The sequence below is a fragment of the Drosophila grimshawi genome, unplaced genomic scaffold (genome assembly GCF_018153295.1).
Source record: "Drosophila grimshawi isolate 15287-2541.00 unplaced genomic scaffold, ASM1815329v1 contig_44, whole genome shotgun sequence".
Taxonomy (NCBI): Eukaryota; Metazoa; Arthropoda; class Insecta; order Diptera; family Drosophilidae; genus Drosophila; species Drosophila grimshawi.
In genome coordinates, this window is record NW_025063240.1 from 15,324,036 (window position 1) to 15,342,204 (window position 18,169).

Here is an 18,169-nt window from a genome sequence, read left to right on the forward strand (position 1 = left end):
GCAATTTTCATGCACAATGCAAAAGTTTCGATTTTATAGTTAGTCGAGTGCGAGCAGCAGCTAAAAGCGATTGCCAGCTTAAACGGGGCAAGGGGCAGGAATTTGGGGTGGAGCTGGGGGCTGCTCACGCTGTCTGTTTAGTGTTTGTTTTACATTTGACAGCAGCAGCAGCAGCAGCAGCAGCAGCAGCAGCAACGACAACAACAACAGTTGCAGCAGTTGCAGTTGCAGTCAACGTTGCCGGCATCATGTTCAACGAAAATGTGTGTTTTGTGTACTTTGCGATAATGCAATGCGACGCCGACGGCGGCGTCAACGTCAGCGTTCAAAAAGTCAAAAATTGTTGCAAATACCATTTATTGTGTTTGGAGCGGCATTCAGTGTGCATAAATGCCACTTCCGCAGACCCAGCTGGCCATCCCAATCTGCTCCAAAACCATTCCAGCCAATCCTGCTTCACAAAAGGCATCAAATTTTGATGTCCTTTCTGACTGCATTTGCAGGCACAACTTTCAAATTAAGTCAATGTGAAGCCAACTAATATAATATGAGTAAAGTGCAAGTTGAAGATTGATTCTTTGTTTATTTTTCAATGAATTGAAGCCCAAATTTAAGTTCAATATGTAAGCCAAAAACAAATATACGCAGAATGATAGACAGTAAAAATACATTTGACATCTTCACAACTAAATACATAGAATCAAATTCGTTAAAAAGAATTTATATTAAGTCCACAACTGGAACAAATGCGCAGAGACTGAGACTGAGATTCAAAACAATTTCTGTTCACGCAAATTAGTCTGATTCGACTCGAAATCATGATATGATTTCCGCTGATAATCAATAGCTATCTGTGCGAGTCTTTTGGCCAAATTACGTTCGGGCCCTAATCGCATTAGATAAGACAATTGTGGGAATGGAGATACAAGACAATTGTATATTGCAACATTAGTAGCAGCTTCTATCTATGACTATCCTTATACATATTAAAGTTAACTTAACTCATTTGTTTGCCTGTCGCAGTCGAGCGCTTTTGGGGTAAGTCTCCATTCTGCCTTCTCCCTTCTGCCTGCCACGTTCCCCTTTCCCTCCTTGGTCCATTCCCAATTTCGAATTGCCAATGCTTTCAGCGCAGACAAATCGCTAGCAATTTAAAGCGTGCTGCCAAGCAACTAACTTGCCACTTATGCATAGGGGTGGAATAATGAGGAGTTTATGGGAGAACGGGGGGTGGGGCTAGGGAAGGCGAGGGGTGGGATGCGGTGGGTGGTGTGGGAATGTGTGCTAATGTAGTTTATGCCCACAATTTAGCATTTCAAACGCTCACAGCTGCAGTGAATCGCATAGGTTTAACTAATTTGCATATTGTCTGCTGCAATTGCATTACTCTGCCAGCTACCAATGTGGAACGTTACGTTGATGAGGAGGATGGGTGAAGGTCTGTTAGAGGCAGCAACCTAATCAATTGGCTTGTTATGCGTTAATGAAATGAACCGTTGCAAATGGATTATTCAGTGGGAGGGGGGAGGGGAGAGTACAGGCAGCAATTACCTACACAAGAACACATAAAAACAAAGTGAGTGGACGAAAGTCTAGACTTGTGCCATAGAGCAAACATCCAGTTCCCTAATTACTCTGCATATGAAAATGTAATTATGTATGTTGAAAATAAGTAAACATGTGGCAAGCAGCCACATAGAGCAGCACAGTCGAGGTTAGACCACTGGCAACTGCAACACCAAAACGCAGGTACGTTCAAGTTAGGCAGCCGGTGAAGGAAGGAAGACCACAAACAAGGAAACAGGCTAAGGTGGCAAGTATTTAAGAGTCCAAAAGGCAGCCAACACTGTGCAACATAATTAAATACATGCTTAACATGATGCTGCTTGTGTTTGAAACAACCAATTCTACCCGCCCCAACTTGTACTCCTACTCGTACATCAGCATCACCTGTCCCAAATATATTTTTAATTAAATGCAACGATGTATCAGAAAACAAATTTAAAAAAATGTTGATCATGTTAACAAAACAAGTTTTCAAATGTAATTTAAACAAAGCACTTTAAGTACAAATTTCAATGAAATACTCAATAGTCTTAAAAGCAGAGTTCGATAATTACCTAATTAACTTTACTTCATAAAATGGTAATTATTAAATACAAAAGAGAACAAGTTCCCCAGCTTCAAAGCGAACTGACCAAGTTTTTAAATACTTAATTGCACTTAATTTCAAATACCGCCCAACAAAAATATGTTTAACTCAAACAAAAAAAAAACACTCTTTTCCAAAAAGTTTAGTCACAAAGGAACAGATTCAACTCGCGTTGCTGTCAAAATTCGAGATGCACAGTGCAATCCACAAATGCCACGCCCCCTGTGGCCAGCCCTAAGTCTAACCAGTAATGCGTTGCTAACGCTGCAACTTAAGCATGAGCAGAGCCCGTGATAGTTTAAAATTCCACAGCGAGACTTGTTTTTTCTTCTCTTGTTATGCTTGCATATTTCCCTCTACTTTTTATTTTCTCTTTGGATTTATTTTTATTTCTATTTTTTTCGCTGGCAAAAACACAACGAACTGCCAAATGGCTGACGCAAAGCGGAAGAAAAACTAAAACAAATGTCAGTCGTAGTTGACGCGTAGCCACCGACTAACCAAGTGCGCTCCACTCCACTTGCAACACTCCAACCCTGTCCCCGTGCTCAGCTTATGCTGCAGCTGCAGCTGCAGGCAACCAGCGAAATGCAAATGTCATTTGCAGTTGACACTTGACTCATCACTTCGCACTGTCCTAGGGCACTTTGGGGTTTTCACCTGCGACGTTTGCTCCGCTGCTCCGTTGCTTCCAGCGTCAGCTACTGCTATTGCAGTTGTTGCCACAATAGTCGGCACATACCCCTTCACACCCGTCACACTTCCACACACAGACACCACGCAAAAAGGTTAAATAAAAAAAATGTCCAGAGGTGTCTAGAAAAAAAATAAAAATAAAAAAAAGCAGCTACTAAAGTCAACTGAACAGGAACAAAGTCGTGAATCCCTCTGGGGGATGGCGGCAACTGGCAACGCGTCCACGTTGCCATCCTTATGTAGCGTTCTCGTGGTCGTCATTAGGAGGGCATACGTCAAAGTATGCGCTTTGTTACTGCTGCCACTGCTGCGTGTTAATAGCCCCCAACCGTGGTCGACGTCGACATTTGCATGACTTGACACACACAAGGGGGGCGGGAGCGGCGGCGGCGGCGCCAGTGGGGAGTGGCAAGTCAAGTGTTGCGTCTGGCGTGTGAGAGGCGAAAGTGAGTGAGAGTGTGTACAACATGGATTGTGATGCATTTATTCATTAAATCTCCGACTTAAAGCGAGAAGAATCCGCTCTTCAAGCACGACTACTGTATAAATATTTGTAAATCTTATTAAATGTATCAAATTGCTTATTAAATGCTAAATTTTAATTATACCAAGTAGCTTTTAATCTAAGTTGTTTAGCTGCGCATTTGTTAGATGGGGCGTATGATTAATAAATACGCGCAGCTCATAAAACGACGCGTTGGCCGTTTTTTGAACTAACGAAAGCTCTTTCATACAGCTTTTGCAAATGTACACAACAGATGGCGCACTTGTGCAAATCATTATCATAACAATGAGATGCTTAATAAATGCCTCACATTAATATTTATATTCCCGTTACACAATAATTGTAATTGTTAATTGTTAAGTAAATTGAAAATAATTATACTTTTCAGAACTTGCATTCTGAATAAGCCCAGCTTAATTTCAATATAGCAGCAACTATTGCAATTCTGATTAGTCGTTTTTCAACATTTTAAATTATCTGACTAGTATAGATTTAAGTGAAGGCCTATTTATTTCAGAAACAATTACATTTGCCAACTTATCTGAGAGAGGGAGCGAGAGAGCGCACTGGCAATATATAACAATATAATACATTGCTCAACTTCGAACAGTTGCTGTTTGACTTGGGAGTTGAGCGGCACGCAGCGCACAAACTGTCTCCGGAAACAGATATATTTTTCAGCTCAACTCTGGCGGCATCATGCACGCACAACCCAGCACACAGAATCAAGGATCTGGGGAGGCAGCAGCTTTGGTGATGCAGGCACGCGACAGTGATGCACAATCGCACAACTTTAACAATCATACATTCAACTCGTCGTCTACGTCAACAATGAACATACCGCAGAATATATTCACAAATCCAGCCATACAGCCATCCAGCGTTATCAATTTGTCCAATTCAACGGACGTGGTCATTGGACCGATGACACAGTATCAGGGACCAGTTAGCATCTACTACATGGATTCCAACATGCGCAGAACTTCAGGTGAGGGAATTTGTTGTCTACATAACTCAAGCAAATTGCATAGTACTCAAATACAAATAAATCACAAGTGCAAAGAGCATTACCCTTTACATTTTTATTATCCGCAACATTTTACACAAAGTAAATTATAGAACTTGTGGGCGGCAACAGTTGTAAAATAAAAAATAAAAAAAAGTTAATAGACTTATGCCAAATTTGTAATTCATTTAAGTAGGCTTATACCACCCCATGAAGAACCTATATATAAAGTATCGATGGTAATAGTATAAAGCTGCAATCAATCGCAAATTGAGTTGTAAACAATTTTTGTTTGCTTAACAAATTGTTTACTCTATATATTTTGCACTGTTAAAGAAACGATCAGATTGGCGGAGGTCAGATCGACATGTTATAGTATCTACGCCACAACACAGATAGCTAATCTTTGCTAATTTTTTATAGCGGCATATCTCGGAAAATATGTCAAGTAGCTTTTATATATGTACAGACAAATATAAGTCGTGCCATTACCCGGTTCCAGGGAATGCAGCCGAACGAATAGATAAACTAAATGCTTTGAATTAGTTGGAATTCCCAAGGTAAATGCTTAATAAGAGCGAGCCGCATTTCGTATGCGCAGTGTTGTGCATTGCGCATACGTCACGTTGCCTGGCGACGCGCGCCGCAATTTAAAACAGACTCCAAATTGGAATAAAAAGACAAAAACAAAAGAAACCAAAACAAGAGAATGAGCAATGAGAAACAAGAGTGCGAAAAGAAAACAAACACATAAATGTGTAAACGATATGGCAAATCCGGCAACAGCAACAATGCCCGACAAGGCATGACGCAGCGATAGCAGCGTCGACAACGTTTCCCTCTCTTTCGCTCTCTCGTCCATCAAATGCAATAAAACATGTCACCCAAGGTGCTTGTAGGGCATAGCGCAGGGCAAGAAGAGGCCACTGGGGCTGCTTACTGCTTGCTGCGTGCTGCCTGCTGTCTGCTGTCTGCTGCCTGTTGCCTGCCGTCCGGTTTGCCAGCACCAACGACGACGTCGTTGTGCACAGCGATTCAGTTGTTTCAGTCGTTTCAGTGACGAGTTCAGGTGCGGCAGTTGCTCACTTCAAGAATCGCTCGTCGCGCTCATTTAACGGTCAAAGGCGTCTACGTGCCAAGCTGGACAGCAATAATTATAATCCAGACACCAGACATAGATCACGCTCAATGAGGCATTCGCCATAGCCAAGCTTCAATTTTTGCCACGCTAGTTTTTGATGATGATAATTTGTCTGATTCAGTGCGTCGCTGATTAGTCACTGATTCGAAGTACAAACACAAATTAGATTTAATCACGTATGCGTAAGCAAAAAACATATATATCTCTACAAAAGCAAAAAAAAATATATATATATATTTACAAGTCAAAGTGTGAATGTGTTCGATAGTGCGCTTGTATTGCGGTAAACGATAAAGTGTGTGTGAGATTTGCCACTGTTATACGAGCAATAGAAGTCACGACGCGCTCCCATTTCGCATTGTGTCATGAAATTGCTGCTGAAAGTACATTCCGAGCGAACCGCTCGCAATCGCCGCACCCCCGAGCGCATCTACACAGCGGCGTCAGCAGTGCCAAGTAATATATCTGCTTGAGCAGAGAGTCTCCTTTCCCCTCGATCAGAATTTATCACATCTCTCTATTAACAGGAATCAACAACAATAGCACCAGCAATAACGGCAGCAACAACAACGACAACAACAGCAGCAGCAGCAGCGAGAGCTTCAATAGCAGCAATAATCGCAGTCGTGGCAGCTCCAGATCGAAGCGTCTGACACGCAACACGTTGCTGTTGGCTCTGCTCGTTGTGTTGGTCCTGATAACGGCCATTGTTATTGTGTATGTGGAACTGAGCCGGACGAGAGCAGCTCACGAATTGGTGCCCAAATCCATTTACTTTGGCAATACCTATGAGGATGGCACGTGTAAGTGAGCAGCAAATGTGTTTGTCATAGCCTATTCACAAATTATGCAGTTCCGAATCTAGGAAATGGTCATCTCGTCATCGACCGTGTGCAGTGGGGCGCCTCCGAAGGAGATCGACACTTGACTGTGCCGCTGCCCAGTCCCATACCATATGTGCTAATTACGCATATCGGAGTGCAGTCACAGCCCTGCTTAAATCTATACAAGTGCTCCATCAAAATGCGGACAATACAGGACTCGGCGAAAGCGGAGAAGAAACTACCGGATATACAGTCGAATTTCTACGTAAGTAGCTTCTGCTTCAGGGTCAGCTATTGCAGCTATTCCCAGCACGTTCAATTTCGGCTAACACTTTTGGACATTTCGGCTTCCGTTCTGCCGCTTACGCAAATTGTGTTCATTTTGGCGACTTGGCGCACAGGTTTCCAATGAGGGCAACATCTATGTGGGTCGAGGCTGGGACTGGGCCAACACGTATGCCAATCACACACTGGCTATTACCTTTATGGGTGACTATGCCCGCTACACGCCCACCCCCAAGCAGCTGGAGGGAGTTCAGTTCCTCCTGGCCCATGGGGTGGCCAATCGCAAGCTGCATGTGGACTACAAGCTGATTGCCCATAATCAGGTGAGTACTCCACAGCTCTCTGCCCCTCCATCGAATAGTAAAATATTTAAAGGCATTTCGTGATTTGATTTACAATTGATTTTCAAATGTTATTGCCAACTATTTATGTTTATCAAGAGATTTGTAAAGCGAAAAAAGTAAGCCAATTGATATTTGTTTAACGAAGTCAGTTAGCCTAAATAATTTAAAATAAGATTCGAAATTTCTTGATTGATATTGCACTAAAAAAACAATAATAAACTAATGAAAACTGTAATTCAAATATATTCAACATTCAGACAAATTTCAATAATATTTGCAAAGAATATATTAAATTTAACATTTCAAATGAACCGAAAATAATAAATTTACTAGGCATTTTTATGTGTTTCATTTATATAATTTCCTGAATATTTTTCAATAAATTTCTTAAGTATAACCCATAAATTATGGGATATTGTGATGCAGATTGATTTTATGGGGTATAGTCTCAATTCGAACCCAATGCCATTATGAAGAGCTTGAGGTGGGTTGCCGAGAATTTTGCTTAAAGATGCTCCCTTTTTAGGTATTTTAATATTATAAACTGCAATTTGCTCTGTTTTACAGACCAAAACGACAAAGAGCCCCGGCATCAATGTCTATCGGGAGATTAGCAAATGGCCGCACTTTTATGGCTGCAACATGCTGCAGGCGCCCAAATGTGGCAGCGAGCTGGGCATGACAGCTGCCTCCTGGATTTCTGGCCAATAACTTCAGACTGTCCGACAACTTTTTAGCTTTAAAAACAACAACACACACACACACAAACATATACATATACATATACACTTTTGCATCTTTTTACAAAAGTATTAAATACATTTAACGTAAGTCTGCGCCTTATGTTTAATATTTAGTATTATATTTACTCGGCTTGGAACCGGTTCTCTCAATCCTCAAAATTGGCTCAGAGAAACGTTCTCTCTCTCTCTCCCTCTCTTAACTCACTCGCTCTCAGTCTCTTGACTAACTTTGGAGCTATTTTATTTTGTTTATATTGCGCTGTGATCAAAGCTGGAAATTCCCAAATACAATATAAAAACCTATCGTGCACGTATATATATATATATATATATATATATATATATATATAAGAGATGGGTTGTGTATAAGTCTGCGTATATATATATATACATATAACAACATCATTATCGGCAAAACTTGTAGTCAATTTTTTTTCCACACACACATACATGTAAGCAGTATATGATGCTGTTTTAGTTGTTGTTTTTTGTTGTTTTTTTTTCTGTTTGTTGTTGCTGATTTTGCCAGTGAGTTAATTAAAAACTGTATATCACTTGGAACCATTAAATTTCCACTGATAACTACAGCACAAATAGTCAACCCATTTCTTTTTTGTTTCTTTTTTTTTCTACATTTTCAACTGAATAACGGCAACAAACGGAAGTTTTTAACTTAGTCACGTTTCCTTGGTTTCCAAAGTGTTCTGCTTATCTGATTAACTAATGACCTATGTTAACAACCGCTCAAGCACTTGAACGACTTATCAAATCGGCACACTTCAAAACCAATGCAACAACTTAAAGATTAAATGCCAATCTGAATCTGAATGGACTCTAATGGTTGACATTGTGGCATTTTGGGTGCATATGAACTCCAAAATCCAGTTTTTGCAGCTTATTTCAAATATCTCTTACTTGCGAGATGGATCATCAATGCTGACTAATTATTAAAGGTCACTTTCTTTCGCACAAATATCTACCTGTCTAGTCGTATCTACTATTTGTATTTGGCTTGCTGCAAAACAAACAAATTAATTCTCAGAACTTGTTGCCTACACTGTGCATAGCATCTGTCATTGTAAATTTTGGGTGCGCGTGTTTAAGATATTTTTGTTGTTTATAAGTTGCGCAAACAGCATCAAAATAGAGTAAGAAATAAAAGGCGACTAAATATAAGCAATAGCCGTGGAGAGTCAGGGTAAAGAGATTGGAGAAAGAGCGTAAGCTAGACACACAAAATATTAAAAATTAAAAACAAAAAACAAAAAACAAGAAAAAATCATATTCACAATAGTAAAAGAAAAAACTCGAAATAATAAGCAAAGCAAGACCCCGCCAAATAACTTAGCCGGGAGAACAGGTTCACACTGTGATGCCACAGTACAGAGCTAAAGAGGCTGGCTATAATTCATGGATTTTCCTATGGTTAAGAACTAGTTTCAATATGGAACGGACTCAAAAACTAAATGAAAAGTCAACTGGTTATAACCTGTTATTGATAATATGGATATTCCATGATAATTACAGTGGCCAAGCAAGTAAATATATAACTAAATCTAGAACGAGGTCTGTTTTGGAATGCAGCCAAAAATATTTTTGTTATTCCAATCGAAAACTGTTCAGAAATGAAAAACAAGCGCTCAAAACAAAACTTGAAAATGTTGGAAAAGCCAAAAACCCAATACCCGCCGAGAAATGAAAGCGAAATACATTTATATGCTCAGATACGGGCGTATCGATCACGTATTTCCACCGTCAAATATCTTGTCTCTCTCTCTCTCTCTCGAGCTTGTACTCTCTTGGCTGCACACTCGCTCTTCATTTCTCTATCTCTCGCTGACTCTCTCGGCATCTGTGTGTGTCGCTCTACTGACAACAGCCGCCAACGCTCCAGGTTATTCGGCTCAGTAAGTCGCATCGCGTTTTGATCACCGCTCAGTTGATCGGAGCCATTCAAACGCGTCGCTGCTGCTCAGTGAATTCAATTTGCTGCTTACCCTAATAAGAAGAAAAAATAAACTACACACATATATAGTATTTATACGTATAGAACTGCGTATACGTTGTATATACCCTTTGTGTAAATTCAACATTTTATTGCAAACAAAAAAAAATAGCGCGAATTAGGTGTTCATAAATTATAACAAAAAAAAAAAACGCGTTCAGAATAGTTTCGAGTTTTTTGTTGTTGCAAATTTAAACGTTGTTGTTCCGTCGGATATTGGTGCACAGATGCCTTAAATTTGCGGTAAATAAGCGTACATAATGAAATTAGTAGCGCGAACACAATAAATTAAGCGCAATATGTTTTGCGGAAGTAACCAAACGTGTTTTGGAAAGTGTGGATAAAAAGATATTTCTAAAAATAGTCAATAAATAATATCTTGCCATAAAATCATAAAAATTATACCCTTAAGTTAAACAAAAAAATAAACAAAAAAAAACTAAAAAACAAAAAAAAAGCAACAAAACGAAACGGCGAGTTTTGGAAAGTGTATAAAATAAATCAAAAATATTTTTCTTATTAATAAAAGAAAAAAATTATAATAATGAATGAATATCTTTAAAAAAATGTGCTTTACAATAATCAAGACAAAACTCAAAAGTAGCTGCAAAGAAGAAGAAAATAAAAGTCATTTTAGAAAATAATATTATAATAGGAAGAAGAAGATAAAACACAATTCATTTGTGCCGAGCAATTTTCATTCAATGATAATTGTTAAATCACATGAAACAGTCAAGCAAAACTTGGTTAACTGCGGTGTGTTTTTGTTGTTGCTTCCATATGTGTTTGCCTGACTGCCGAGCAGGCTACACACACACACACACATAAGTACAGAGGGAGAACAGTAATTTCATTGCATGTGTATTAGTGACAATGGCCGCCGCTTAAGTGCCGGCGTATTTGTATTGGTGCGCTCAGAGACACAACGTGATGTCGCCGTGTTGTTGTCGGTTGTTGTCGGTTGTTGTCGATGTTGTAGTTGTCGGGCCTTTGTTATCTGAAAAGTGCGCTCTGTGCCAACTTTACGGGAGCAACAGTGCCTTATCGCAGACTACCCGAAGGCCCAGCTGAATCGTCACTGTACATATATATATATATATATATATATATATATATATATATATATATGCATTTGTGTACACATGCAATGCGTTCACTCAGCTTTATCGCTTCACTCCGGGAAGAGTTTCGAATACTTCGCAATAAAAGAATTTGATTGTTGGCACATTTCCAACTGGAGCCAACCAGAGCTGCTCGAAAGTCAATCAATAATTTGTGACGCCATTCGATTAAATAAAGTTTTATACGGAATTTACGAGTATATGAACTTATAATGCTGTAATATCAATTAATGCAACTCGCTGGATAATTTTGAGCTTTGCTCTTTGGATTATTTATTTTGACAGCATTGTCAAGTGGGAAGCTCGATTCTTGGAATGCACTTTGCGAGAGCGTTCCGCAAATGTTTATAATTAGCATATTACATGCGCAATAGCAGAGCTCACTGTCTGGACTGATAGAAATATTAAGTTAGACTGCTAATATACCCAATGCATTCGTCGAATGACTTTGTAAAAAACAAAAACAAACTCAAATTCTATAAATGTACGTATGCAGTACGTGAGTAAGATGATGAAGTGTTGAACAATTAATGAATATTCATACGAAACTCATTCTTAAATGAGAATCTTTTGGAACATTTGTATAACTTTTAACGGCAGAGCAAGTTTAAGACTAATTATGAATTTGAATCAAAACTTGAATCGAATTTATGAGTCAGCAACCAGTCATGGGGAACATAATAATTAGTTTATAATAACATAATTTTCATTTGAGAAGTTGAGTCTTTATTGCTTATTCTTAACTGTATTCGTTGAGTGATTTATTTGCATCAGAAGAACTGGTAGTTTTATAAGACAAAATAAACCAAATTACCTCCATCAATAAATGAATTGTAAAATACAGAGTTATATACTGTAAATTATATCTGTAATTTGCCTGTCCTCTTTTACTTTTCAAGCATTTAAAATTAAAACAAGCTTCGAAATATTTACTTATATCACAATACGGCAATTAAACAATGACTCGAAACTCTTTGCAAGTGGTGATAAAATAAAATAAAAGAAATAGCCGCTATATTTAAGAAAATCCATATAAAGTTCAACTCAAAACAAATGAAAGAACACAACGATAAAGTGAAATGATAGAACTACATCTCGGACTTGTTGAATTTTATCACATAGCGCAGTAATAGTCAGAATGTCGAGTTAAAAGCATTTTTTACTTTCAGTTCGTCGTCATGTGATGTTTGCTTAGTGCGCAGGCACGTAAAACCACAACGACAAAAAAAAACAAAAAAACAAATCACAACACAAAAACGCTACGAACAAATTATTCAGTCAAAATGTTTAAGGAGAAGTGCAACAGTTGCTGATATTGGTGACGTTCGATCCCTAAATAAGAAGGAAGTTTGAACGCAATAAAGGAGTTGAACTGCTGCAAAAAATGTATAGCGATAATGGAACGGAGTACAGCACAAGCACAAATTCCAATTTACACATCATAAATCGAATCAATGGCAAGAATTGCAGCACATCTTCAACAGATTCGGGCGTCAGTTTGATTGATAATACGGCCACATACAAGGCGGAGCCAACGTCCAAAGATAACAGTTACAAGAATAGCACAAATTGTGATGAAACAAAGCAAACGCCGGAAGAGACGGAAACAAGTCCGCATCGTATAAGCATTGAGGTTGAGGCAAAAGTAGACGTCAAACAGAAGCCATCAGCAGCAGCAGGAACAGGAAAAGGAGCGAAAAAATCATCACCCGCACTCTCAATACGCAGCACAACGATCTCCATTGTATCGATCGATGAGAATGCCATCGATTCCAGCTGCATTGACAGCGACTCTGAGGCAGAGCCAGACGATGGCTGTACGGTGCAGAAGCTTGGCCAACAGGTCACCTACCCGCCACAAAGCGACGAACTGACGCAGCTCAACAAAGGGCTAACGGTGATTAGTCGACAGGTGGTGCCCTGCACAGGCGAGGGGCTGCCAGCACCGCCCACATCAGCTGATATCGTGGCCAAACAGCTGCTCAATGGCAATCTGGGCCTGGTAACGCCACCAACGCCAGCCACGTCCCAGCAAATTGGCAATATTGCGTTAACCAACACGACAGATGTTACCTTTGGCGACAAGCACTACTACGAGGGTCCTGTTACGATACAACAGATCCTGATCGATAATCGTGAAAAGTTCAAAAATCTCGATGGTCATGAAAATCCCGGTTACGATCCACAATCAAAGGCAAATGGCAACGCTCCAGGTGAGTTCAGATACTAAAGCTAACGAGATAGTATTCAATGTATACACCTGATTACTTGGCTGTAAGTTTATCCGTCTACACGTCTACCTGATTGTCTGTGTCTCTGTCCGCCTTTATTTATACTTCGTTTTCACCTTGATTCACTTATTTGTTTTGTGGGGCCGTCTTCCGCTAATGTCTTACGCGTGCAATTTTTGCCTGTTATTTTTTTATTGTATTTTATTTTTTTCATTATTGAGAGCGTGAATAATAGCGCCGCAGGCGAATCACTCTAATATTTGAAGCATTTGGGAGCAGTCAAAGAGAGATTTGGTATATAGAATTTTAGAAAACATGTGTTAACTGCCAACTAATGGAAAATTATCATCATTTACAAAATTACTTTATAGATATATTTTTAGGTTTAAAAAACTTTAATTATTTATTTCTCAATACATTTTGGCACAGATAGATGTGCTCTATATATATGTTATACATATATGTATATATGTATTCATTTATGTACAAAAGTTAAGGTCAATACAATAATTTGTTTATTAAGTATAGGCAACATGCGCTGAAGAAATTGTGCATATGACCGGAGCCATAAATCAATCCAGCTAAATCAGTTGCACACCCACATAAACATATAAACAAAAACAAAGCCAGCTGTGTACAGATACAATTGTTTACTTGACTGTTTCTCACAATTACCATAATTAAAGATCGCACTAAAGCACCAACTACAAAGAGCATTCAATATGAGAAGAGAAATATTCAAATAGTCAGTAGTACTAAGTAAGTCAGTGATCTGCTTAATTAAAGTACTCATTCTCAATACATATAACAAAACCTGAAAAGGGGATTTTTTTTTTTTTTGTTATTGAATTTATTATATACTTTGCTAAAGACAGCACACACTTGTATTAAACATATACTATACGCAAAGAGAAAAAGAACCGTTCTGCCAGGAAGAGCCGGTGTATTTAAATGCAATCCGGCAGTTGCTGAAATACAGTGATCAAAGAAATGTCGAGGAGCGCTTTTCAATTTTGCCTTAAATGCCGCGATCTGACCAATCTCGATCCTATTCAATGTGATGGGGTTTGTGGACGTGTCTGCCACAGGCGTTGCACTGGCTTAAGCGAACAGCAATTGAATATTATACAGACAATACCCAATATCGGTTGGCGCTGTGATAGCTGCTTGGAACAGGCCAAGAACAATCAGCAGCTATTTCATAAGCTGGAACTGAGTGTCCGGCAGCATGAGAAACGTTTGGAAATTTTAGAAGCGGGCCTTGTGAGGCGTGAGTGTCAGAAATATTGATTTATTAGACAATGTTCCAAGTCAGCCTTTCCAGACTTTACATCTTCATATTTTAATCCAATGTTTATTGTTCTATATTTCAGATGATAAGGTGAACGAGTCGTGCAAGGAGCCCGTGTTGTGCCCGTTTCTGCCACATTCAATCAGTCGCAAGGCCATTATTATAACAGCAATCTTTGTGGTGTTAACCATAATACTGGGAGTTATATTGGGAACGACCACAAATCTATTTGGAAAGACGTTGAATAAAAGTAAGCTTGGTGATGGCGACGATTCCCGACTAAATATTCCAATCAATTCAACAATAGGTACAGTTTTTGTCGATTTTTATGTGTTCAAAGTCGTTTCTAAATTGGTGATAGCATTAACAAAAAAACTCACCCTAACATTTCTCCTATTCTATTCTATTCTATTCTATTCTGACACTCTTTCTATATAATCAATATATGCAATGCCAATACATACAATACCATATTCAAGCTTATTAACAAACTCCTGAAATAATGCCGAAAATATTGAAATACATTTCGAAACCGCGATAAACTACGCGGAAATGTACTGCGCTTAACAATGCTGATAAGTGCATGATAAGCATAAAGTGTGACCTTAGTTCAATTGAATGGAATATGAAAGTGAATCGCATTTGATGTTTAATATCATAATTAATAACAAACAACAACAACTACTCCGTGCCACAGCCACACTGGAGCTGCTCAGTGTTGCGGAATGGGGCGGACGGCAGCCGAATAAAGAACTCACGAAGCTAAATCCGCCCGTAAGTAATGTGATCATATCGCATACCGCCGCCGAGAGCTGTGAGACGCGGGTAAGTTCAACAGTATATCCAGCCGGATCGAATCCACACAATTACAAACAACCTTCTCTTCGCTCCCAAAAGGAGGTGTGCGAGGCTCGCGTGAAGGTTGTGCAGAACTTCCACATGGACGGCTGGAATTGGAATCATGTCGGTTACAATTTTCTCGTTGGTGGCGATGGCATTGTATACGAGGGCCGCGGCTGGGATTATCAGGGCGCACACACCCTGGGCTACAACGAAGACAGCATTGGCGTCTCCTTCATTGGCACCTTTGTCAAACTGCAGCCAACGCTGCAGCAGCTCCAGGCCTGCCAGCTGCTCCTTGCAGAGGGTGTGCGCCTAAAGAAGCTGAAGCCGGACTATAAGCTCTACGGGCATCGGCAACTGAGCGCCACTGAAAGTCCTGGCGAGATTGTCTATAACATCATACGAAAATGGCCACATTGGACACAGAATCCACCCTTGAAACCCCGATAGTTAGCTTGTAGATAATTCTATACTATGATAATTTGATTGTAAATAAGTATAAATATGAATAAAGTGTGGTATAAGCATCAACTAAGTTTGTTAATTTTCCTGTTTTGTTTTTACTATATTTGGGGATTATCATTTTGTGTATTTTCGTGCTTGAATCTCATCATTCATCTCATTAACATCATCACCACTCTAAAACGTTTGACACATCAATTTCAATCGCGTCTTACCAAAGGCTATAGTCTTTCTATAGTATAAAAAGTGTTGTGAAGTGTTAAAAAAAAACTAGATTAAACAATTGGCAATAACTGTTATGAGTTGAATGGAATATCAATATATATATATGTACACCCACATATCAATATATATATATACATTTTATGCACGTATGTATGCACCTGACTCATGCACGTAACTATCTACATACATACTTACATATATACATATATACATAAATACATATATATACATATATACGTGTGTGTGTCCTCAATCATATTCCGTGCCAACTGACCCACTAACCGAAGGCCTCTTTGTGCAGTTATCGATGGCAGCCAGCTAGTTTTGGTCGGCATTGATGAATGGGGTGGAAAAATGTCGCGTGAACCACTGATGCCCCAGAAATTGCCCGTGGATCGTGTTATAATAGCACATACCGCAACTGAGGGCTGTGACAATTTGGTGAGTGCATTTCACATTGGATTCTACAAAAGGCAAACCTTTAAGACTCAAAACTTCCAAATTCTGAAATCAGGATGTGTGCTCTTATTGGATGCGATCAATACAATCCTATCACATGGACACACTTGACTGGTCACAAATCGGCTACAATTTTTTGGTGGGCGGCGATGGACGCGTCTATGTGGGCCGCGACTGGGACGATATTGGAGCGCACACCATACGCTATAATACCGGTAGCATTGGCATCGCCTTCATTGGCAGCTTCGGTAAAATGGAGCCCACAGAGCTCCAGCTGCGCGCCTGTCAACTGCTCATTGCTGAGGGTGTGCATCTGGGCAAGCTATCGGAGGACTACAAGATCTATGGACATAAGCAATTGCTGGCCACCGAAAGTCCTGGAGACAAACTGTTCAAAATCATCACGACCTGGCCGCACTTTGCGAAGCAACATTAAAGTATATGCAACTCTCTAATCAAAGTATAAAATTGTGGTATTATATTATTATTATTATTATGTTTATACAAAATAAAAGAAAAACATAAGAAATGAATTAAAGAGCGGTTTTCTTTACTACACCTCAGACATTTCATCTCACGCTTTCACCAACTATATTTTAAATGTATCTTAATACGATCACTACAATCTTGTTTTGCCTTTCATTTTCAGATCGGGACAATATCGGGGGTGGCCTAGTCCTGAGATTTGTGCCCCGTGCTGCTTGGCTGGCGCAGCCACCACAGAAGGTGCTACCTAATCTGGATCTGCCGGTGCCCATGGTTATAGTATTGCCCACAAATTCAGAGAACTGCAGCTTTCAGGCGCAGTGTGTATTCAGGGTTCGCTTTCTGCAGACCTACAACATTGAGTCGCAGCAACTTGATGACATTGCATTCAATTTTCTCATTGGCGGCGATGGCAATGTGTATGTGGGACGTGGCTGGGAAACGGTCGGTGCCCACATGATTGGCTACAATACGCGTAGCCTGAGTCTTGGCTACATTGGCTATTTTCGGCACCAACAGCCATCACCGAAGCAGCTGAATGTAACCCGACTGTTGCTCGAGGAAGGCGTCAAATTGGGTAAAATTGCCACCAATTATATATTGGTGGGTGCTGGCAGCTTGGAGCCCGGTCAAACCGAATACAATGCAGAGCAGCTATACCAGAGCTTTAGCAATTGGACACACTGGACCACAGTAGTTTAAGCCATCCAAGAAATAATTGTAGTCATGACTGGATTTTTTTGGTTTTTTGATTTGTGGCATATTTCACTAAGCTAGTATTTGTAAGTCTTCTAAACAAAATTGTGATAATAAAAAAACAAAAGTATACAATTTGTGATGATGGTTTATAATTATTACTATTATTGTATTCCATGACGATATGAAGTTAAGTGACGCAAGTTCGAAACGCTGTTAACGTTTTGGGTTTCTTAAAAAAGCACCCAGATCCAGATGCGTAAGCGAATAGTATACCATCATGTTAGGCTCCACCTCCACAAGAGATGAGATTGGGAAAAAGGTATTGGTTGGGAGAGCAACGAAAACAAATAAATATACAATGGAATATATACACACAAGTCAGCAATAGATCTTATACAGTTTTTGGGATCTATACGTAAAGAGCGAGCCTGTTTTCACAACTGTAATGTGCGCACAATACTCTCTCAATTTAATTATAGATCTCCCCAGCTTATAACGTCAAGCAACCCCACTAGCTCGCCCGTACAGGTTATAGCCCAATTTTATATAACAAAACATGCTTTGCTAAAAGCTCGTTGCCACACTGGTGCTGCTGCTGCTGCTGCTGCTGCTATGGCTGCTGCTGCGCACTTAAAAGCCGGGGATTTTTTC

The 18,169-nt window shown here is 39.6% G+C and overlaps 2 protein-coding genes across 12 annotated transcripts; both read left to right on the plus strand.

Annotated features, from left to right (window-relative positions):
* Positions 1 to 3,961: 3,961 nt before the first annotated feature.
* LOC6557411 (peptidoglycan-recognition protein LA) lies at positions 3,962 to 7,797 on the plus strand. Of its 2 annotated transcripts, XM_032742909.2 has the most exons (6): positions 5,411 to 5,682; positions 5,745 to 5,956; positions 6,028 to 6,303; positions 6,354 to 6,589; positions 6,726 to 6,932; positions 7,521 to 7,793. In XM_032742909.2, exons 2-6 carry the CDS (start codon positions 5,866 to 5,868, stop codon positions 7,662 to 7,664), a joined length of 954 nt encoding a protein of 317 aa, XP_032598800.1. In that variant the 5' UTR covers positions 5,411 to 5,682; positions 5,745 to 5,865; the 3' UTR covers positions 7,665 to 7,793. The 2 variants fall into 2 exon arrangements, with proteins under 2 accessions (XP_032598798.1, XP_032598800.1); XM_032742907.2 differs by lacking the exons at positions 5,411 to 5,682; positions 5,745 to 5,956 and adding an exon at positions 3,962 to 4,341 and having other exon boundaries at positions 7,521 to 7,797.
* Positions 7,798 to 9,538: 1,741 nt separating this feature from the next.
* LOC6556931 (peptidoglycan-recognition protein LC) lies at positions 9,539 to 17,645 on the plus strand. Of its 10 annotated transcripts, none has more exons than XM_032734973.2 (5): positions 9,840 to 9,944; positions 11,992 to 13,035; positions 14,427 to 14,651; positions 16,176 to 16,315; positions 16,389 to 16,805. In XM_032734973.2, exons 2-5 carry the CDS (start codon positions 12,207 to 12,209, stop codon positions 16,767 to 16,769), a joined length of 1,575 nt encoding a protein of 524 aa, XP_032590864.1. In that variant the 5' UTR covers positions 9,840 to 9,944; positions 11,992 to 12,206; the 3' UTR covers positions 16,770 to 16,805. The 10 variants fall into 10 exon arrangements, with proteins under 10 accessions (XP_032590854.1, XP_032590864.1, XP_032590871.1 ...); XM_032734980.2 differs by having other exon boundaries at positions 14,427 to 14,594; XM_032734966.2 differs by lacking the exons at positions 16,176 to 16,315; positions 16,389 to 16,805 and adding exons at positions 15,042 to 15,169; positions 15,242 to 15,718 and having other exon boundaries at positions 9,844 to 9,944.
* Positions 17,646 to 18,169: the final 524 nt, after the last annotated feature.